Below are 6,560 nucleotides of genomic sequence, written 5' to 3' on the forward strand. Positions count from 1 at the left end.
ATGAGGCAGAGGGGAGGCGGCGAGGGCTCTCTGCAGGCGCTGCTGCCTCCCGCCTGGGCCGTGAGCGGCCCTGGTGCCTTGCCCCGAGCCGTCCGGGAGCTCTGCTGGCTGTGCCGGGCTCTCACTCTGCTGCCGGGTGTGTTTCAGCTCCTGGAGTGCACCGACTTTGAGCATGTCAGCAGCCATGTCCTGTACGTCCTCCAGTTCCATCTGCAGAGCGAGACCTTGGTGCTGCGCAGGATGGCAGTCACAAGCCTCGTCATGCTGTCTGGGAGACCCGAGAAGGTGAGCAGGGGCAGCCGGGCACAGTGAGGGCATCTGCCTGGGGCTGGGCAGCAGGCGGTGGTGCATGCAGCGGCTTGCTCGGGCTTTGCCAGGAATCGGGAGCGGCGGGAACGGTGCCCACTGCTCCTGCTGCCCTCCTCAGTGGCCCCTGAGCAATTCAGGCCAGGCCCCGAGATCTCAGCCCGACCGGCACCGCACCCTCTACACGCAGAGTGGTTTTGCCGGCGCGGTCCTCGGTATTGGGTCCCAGAATGAAATCGTGTGTTTCACGTAGGCAGGGACTCTGCGAGGCCTGCTGCCGGAGGTCACGCAGCGACTGCAGGACGATGACACTGACATCAGGACAGGGGCCCTGACTGTCCTCAGCAACATGCTCTGCCTGGCAGAGAGGCAGACGGCTGTCCCCATCGCTCTGCAGCTGCCCGAGACGCTCCTGCCACTCTTTGAAAACGTAAGGCGGCGGGAGAGCGGAGGCTTGGTTAGCGTGCCTGGGGGGTGGGGGACACACGCGTGTGTGGCCCGGGGTGGTATGTTCCTCTCTGTGCGTGCCCCTGGCCCGTGAGTTCTTCTCCTCGCTGCAGAGGGAGAGCCACAAGCATTCATCTCCTCACCGTGGCCTTGGAGGAGCCGGGACTGAGGTCCTCCCCTCTTCCTTCTCTCCTCCTAGGAGTCCAGCTACGTGCGAAGGCGCTCCATCCTCCTCTGCAGAGATGCGATGGAGGTTGCAGTCGGCGCCCACAAAGAGCAGATGAGGAAGGACGTGCAGAGGAGCCTGATGCCCCTGTTCTTCCACCTGCATGACCAGGATGACAGCGTGGCTCAGGTGGGGATTTCTAAGCCCTTTGAATGTGCCTCAGTGGGGGCCCAACCTCCAGAGTCCCTGAGGAGGCCTCAGAGCCCCTTCCTGCCTGCAGCCGCAGAGCTGGCAGCAGCTGAGAAGGTGGGCAGGGACATTTCCTACACCTGCCCTGCCTGATCCAGCAGAGCTCAGCAGCAGTGCGTGGCCACAGAGGCCTAAGCACTGGAGCCCCCAGGGGCTTCCCAGCAGTGCCTGCAGGTGTCTGAGGCCAGGGTTTGGATCCCCAACCCTTGCTGCCCCCCTGCTCTGCCCAGGGAACCCCAGGTCCTGTCCCCTGGGTGGCGGTGCCATCTCCCACTCTCTGCTGCTCTGCAGGCCTCTCGGGAAGCCCTCCTTGGAGCTGCCACGTTCCTGAGGCGGAGGCAGCTCAGGCAGCTGCTGGAGACAGAGCAGACGTGGAAGGTTGGCGAGTGCCTGGTAAGGATGGCCCCGAAGCCCCACACCCAGCCTGGAGGGGCCCCTCTCCCCCAATGCCCAGCGCGTGGGGCTAGCAGCTGTGCCCCTGTCCACCGCAGCAGCCCAGCGCTGCCTGCCTGCACCGCACCCAGGCTCCCCTTCCCCCTGGAGCCCAGGGGTGCCGACGGAGCCTCGGGCCAGCTGGGCCTTGGCAGCAGGGTGGCACCGCAGCACCCCAGCGAGCACCCTGCCCTCCGCTCCCTCCAAACCCCGGCACCAGACAGCCGCTGACTGTGCGTCGCGGGTGTCCGGGCAGGGAAAGGCAGGGGAGGCCAGTGCTGGGCATAGGGGGTCTGTGCCAAGCCTGTCCCCTTCTGCTCTCTCCAGCTCGTGGAGGACAGCAGCAGAACAGAGGAGTACCTGCACCAGAGCCTGCCATACCTGCAGAGCCCACAGGAGCCCTTGTGCCAGGCAGCCATCAGGTTCACTGGTGAGCCACAACCCCCTCGTAACCCCGCCGGGGGTCACTGCCTGCCCTGCGGCAACTTAGCCCCAGCCACGGCTGCTGCTGCCGAATCCACCGGGCAGCTGCGGAGCCCTGCCTGCCTGATGCGGGGCCGGGCGCCCACGGGCAGTCTTCTTGGCTTCATGCTCAGGGGACCGCCCTGGGCTCAGCCTTGCCCAAGGGGAGGAGGGTGTGTGGGCCACGGGCCTGGGGGGGGCGGGAGGTGGGCTGCTGGGGCGGGCAGGCCAGCGGGATCTGTGACAGGCTGTGTGTGCCTAGGGCTCGCCGGGCGGCAGCTGAGGGATGAGTGCCAGGAGAAGCTCCAGGTCATCTGCAGGGGTGAGCGAGAGCAGTGTGGGGCGTCTGCAGGGGCTGGCGGGGAGGGAGGAGGAAAGACCCTGGCTGGGGAGCTCCGATCCCTGCCCCGGCCAGGGAGGGCTCTGCTCCCTGCACAGGTGAGGGCCGGTGTGGGCAGAGCAGAGAGAGATTTCAGGGGCATGTGGGGCATCGGTGGCCAGCATCTTCCGGCTGATGCCGGCACCCCTGCCTCCCTCCTGGCTGTGGGAAGAGCTGAGGGGGTGGGGGCGGCCCTGGCCAGAGGGGCTCCTGAGGTCCCTGCAGGTCCGGGCTCTGACCTCAGCTCTGTTCCTTTCCGTCCCAGCCCTGCAAGGCAAGGCGAATGACAGCAGCCTCCCCGTCTCTACCCTGGCAACTCAAACACTGATGATCCTGGGCGCTACAGTGGAAGAGCCTCCCTCCAGATTCCACCCACGAGCGCTGTGCTACCGGCTCCGAAGGGCATGGAGGAGGAGAGGGAGGACCCCTGCCCCGGGAGACGGCTGGCTGGGCTGCCAGAGCTGTATGCAGAGCTGACCCCGGGGTGCTCTGCACACTGGCACCGCCCGCTGTGCCCCGGGCCCCAACAAGGGCCCCAGGGGAGCCCGCTCCCTGTGGAGCCTCGCTGTTCCGCAGACAGCTGGAGGGGCTCTGCTGGGCACCGCATGGAGCCCCGGGTAGCCGTGCTGCTCCCCAGGCAATCGCAGCGGCCCTGTAGCGCCTTCCGTGGTGCCCTGCGAGGCCCAGGAGAGCCCCTGGGGCTCTCCGGTGGCGCTGCTTGGCCGCGCACAGTGCCCCCGAGAGGGCTGTGAGAGGCCCTGAGGTTCTCTGGAGGACCAAGCGCGGCAGCCGTGTCCAGGTATGAAGTCGGCCATGTCGCAGCCCGTCGCGGCTTCATCTTTTCAATTATTTTGAAATTACTGGGAAGCTCAGGTCTATCAGGATTTAGGACCGTGCTGGAAGCTCAGGGCAACGTGGTTGCATTCCTTTCGCTGTTCTGTTTCGGCATTTCTGCTGAGACTAGTAATGCTCTAACCTGAGGAGCACTTGACAGGCGGTGAGCCTGTCGCTCCACCCCAGGAGCATTACTGCCCACTCAACTAGACAACGTTCACCCACGTCTCTGCGGCATATGGCAGAAGCAAGCTGTTCAGAAGTCGTTAGCCCCGTTGCCTGGTTTCCCAAGTGCACGGGGCCTGGCTGGGGTAGAGCTCTTTGTAGCAGCTCCTAGGGCCCTGGGGTTTAGACTTGTGGCCAAAACAGTGCTGACAACACACAGACATTTTGGCTGCAGCCGAGCGGCGTTTGCACAGCCTCAAGGCCGCTTCTGTGTCTCGCTCTGCCACCCCGGGGACTAGGTGGGGGGGGGTGCACAAGAGCTTGGGAGGGGACACAAGCAGGCAGGTGACCCCAGCTACCCACAGAGAGAGTCCATGCCGCATGATGCCCTGCTCGGCAAGGAAAAGGGTGGGGAGGGGGTTTCGGGAGGTTCGCCAGCTTTCGCTTGCCAACTGGTTGGGCGTAGGTCTACCCATGGGGGGTGGTAGGTGCTTGCCTCTGGCCTTCGCATTGCTTGCTTTGGTTTGTTTTCTTTCTCTCTTCTTCTGCTTCTCCTTTGCTTATGCAACGTTTTTCCTCTTGACTCACCAGGTTGGTCGCTTGCTTTTACTCTCCTCTTCCCGCAACCCAAGCAAGCGAGCGGCTGTGTGGAGCTTCGCGGCCTACCAGAGTCAACCCTCCCTCAGCACCAAGGCACCCTGCCGCCTTCCAGTCAGTACCAGTAGTGAGCTACCCTCGCCTCTCCCTTTCAGTGTCTTTAATCTGTGACAGTCACGTAGGGAATGACTGAAAATACAGGACTAAAATCAATCAGTGGTTTTCCTAACAGGTGACTCTATTCATCGGGACGCAAGGAGCTGTCAATTGGCTGATGCAGAATAGAAGACACCCCGTCTAGAAGAGACATCTGCCATGAAATAAAGCAGCGTTTGTCTTGCCCAAAAGGAACGGCTCCCTTCTCTCTCGCCGAAATGTCCTCCTCCCTTTTTTTCTGAGCCTTTCGCTCGGCACTGTAGGGCTGTCTCTACTCGGGCAAGATTCACCGTGTCTGGGAGGAGTCCGAAGGAGAGAGAGTTGGCAGAAATAAGGCGCTGCACCCATGGTTTCTTTTTTTCCTTTTTTTGCTTGCGGCTTTAGGCCGAAACGCCTGCTACGCCGAAAGGTGGAAGGCCTGGCAGGGGAACGGCCGGCCGCGGCCAAGGCAGACCGTCAATCCCAGCCTTCACGGAGCAAACCCTACGTTTCTGTTCGCTTTCCTCACCTGCCCCGGGCTGCTCGCAGGTGGAGCGGGGGCCGGGGCCGGGGCCGCGGGGTGCCCGGAGCAGGGCGGCCGCGGGGCGGGGGCAGCGCTGGGGAGGGCGGCGCGGGGCTGCCGGGCCTGGCGGCGGGAAGGGCCAGGTGTCACGGGAGGCTGGGACCGCGGAGCATGCGTAGTCTCGGCGGGGCGGCGGGCCGGGCGGCCATCTTGTGCGGGGCGGCGGGCCGGGCGGCCATCTTGTGCGGGGCGGCGGGCCGGGCGGCCATCTTGTGCGGGGCGGCGGGCCGGGCGGCCATCTTGTGCGGGGCGGCGGGCCGGGCGGCGCGGGCCCCACGCTAGTGCTCGTCGGCTGTCGCGGCCGGCGGGCTTCCCTGATGGGGGCGGGGGCTGCTTCCCGCCTCCGCCGGGACCGGGACCGGGACCGGCCGAGGCCGAGGCCGAGGCCCCCCCGCCCCGGCCGTGCCCGCTCCCCCGGCCCCCTCTCGGGCTCCGGCTCGAGCTCCATCCCGTCATGCACGGCGCGCCCCCGCCTGTTCCGGGTAAGCGCTGCGCCGTGATTGGCCCTTCTGGCCGAGGCGGGCGCCGCGGCGGGGGGATTTGAACGGCAACGGCAACGGCAACGGCAACGGCCGCGCCGGGAGGCGGCTGCCGCGCCGGTGAGTGCTACCCTCCGGCGCCTGCGGCCCCCGGCGCCGGTTAGCGTCAGAGGCTGGGCGGCCCCTCGCTGGTCCCCTGGCGGCAGGGCCCTGGGGAGGGCGCGGGCGTCCTTGGTGCCTCTCGCCCAGGCGGGCCCGGCCCGGCGCGGCCCTGGCCGCGGGCGCCGGACGGGTCTGCAGCAGAGCTGCGCTGCGGTCGGCGTGGGAGCAGCGCTCAGAGCCGCCCCTTCCCTGGGCTGCCGCCTAGGCGCAGCCCGCGGCGGGAGGAGGCCGCTGCGGCGTCCTCTTGGGTCTCAGTCACAGAATCGCTAAGGTTGGAAAAGACCTCTAAGGTCATCAAGTCCAACCATCAGCTAACCCCACCTTGCCCATTAAACCATGGCCCACAGTGCCTCGTCCACACGTTCCTTAAACACCTCCAGTGAGGGTGACTCCACCACTTCCCTGGGCAGCTTGCTCCAGTGTCTCACCACTCCCTCAGGAAAGAAGTTTTGCCTAGTGGCCAGCCTGAACCTCCCCTGGCGCAACTTGAGGCCGTTTCCTCTTGTCCTGTCACTCGTCACTTGGGAGAAGGGGCCAACACCCACCTCACCACAACCCCCTTTCAGGTAACTGTAGAGAGTGATGAGGTCTCCCCTCAGCCTCCTCTTCTCCAGACTGAACACCCCCAGCTCCCTCAGCCGCTCCTCATCAGACTTGTGCTCCAGGCCCCTCACCAGCTTCGTCGCCCTTCTCTGGACACGCTCCAGCACCTCAGTGTCCTTCTTGGAGCGAGGGGCCCAAACCTGAACACAGCATTCGAGGTGCGGCCTCACTAGCGCCGAGTACAGGGGCACAATCCCCTCCCTACTCCTGCTGCCACACCATTTCTGATACAGGCCAGGATGCCGTTGGCCTTGTTGGCCACTGGGGCACGCTGCTGGCACAGAGTCAGCTGGCTGTCAATCAGCCAGCTGGGCTCTGTGCTTTGCACCTTCCCTTGCCCCCAATTTCTTTAGTAAGCAGTTGACAGGAAAATTAACACTATTTGGATATCCCAGTGATATGGCAGGAGTAAATAGCTGTGTGTATCATCAAGATCATTCCTTTCTGCTGGGAATGTAGTATTACTGCATGTCTACAAGCAGACCATATGGACACAGCCATGTTCTCAGGCTTTCTCTCTTCCTATAATTACAACCAGAATTCTTAAAAATTGTTTTCCCA

The 6,560-nt window shown here is 64.6% G+C and overlaps 1 protein-coding gene across 1 annotated transcript; it reads left to right on the forward strand.

The window, feature by feature from the left end:
* The first annotated feature begins 261 nt into the window (after positions 1-261).
* Positions 262-5,358, forward strand: LOC132320741 (uncharacterized). Its single transcript, XM_059834049.1, has 7 exons — positions 262-285; positions 560-736; positions 953-1,108; positions 1,460-1,561; positions 1,928-2,030; positions 4,578-4,602; positions 5,274-5,358. The coding sequence occupies exons 1-7, from the start codon at positions 262-264 to the stop codon at positions 5,356-5,358; spliced, it is 672 nt and encodes a 223-aa protein (XP_059690032.1).
* The last annotated feature ends 1,202 nt before the right edge of the window (positions 5,359-6,560 follow it).

Source organism: Gavia stellata, chromosome Z (genome assembly GCF_030936135.1).
Source record: "Gavia stellata isolate bGavSte3 chromosome Z, bGavSte3.hap2, whole genome shotgun sequence".
NCBI lineage: Eukaryota > Metazoa > Chordata > Aves > Gaviiformes > Gaviidae > Gavia > Gavia stellata.

Excerpts from the sequence above, each read along its gene's own strand:
- LOC132320741 (XM_059834049.1), top strand. The coding sequence starts at position 262 with ATGCTGTCTGGGAGACCCGAGAAG. Across the intron at positions 286-559 it reads TGTCTGGGAGACCCGAGAAG|GCAGGGACTCTGCGAGGCCT; the intron begins GTGAGCAGGGGC and ends TGTTTCACGTAG. Across the intron at positions 2,031-4,577 it reads GGCAGCCATCAGGTTCACTG|GCCGAAACGCCTGCTACGCC; the intron begins GTGAGCCACAAC and ends TTGCGGCTTTAG.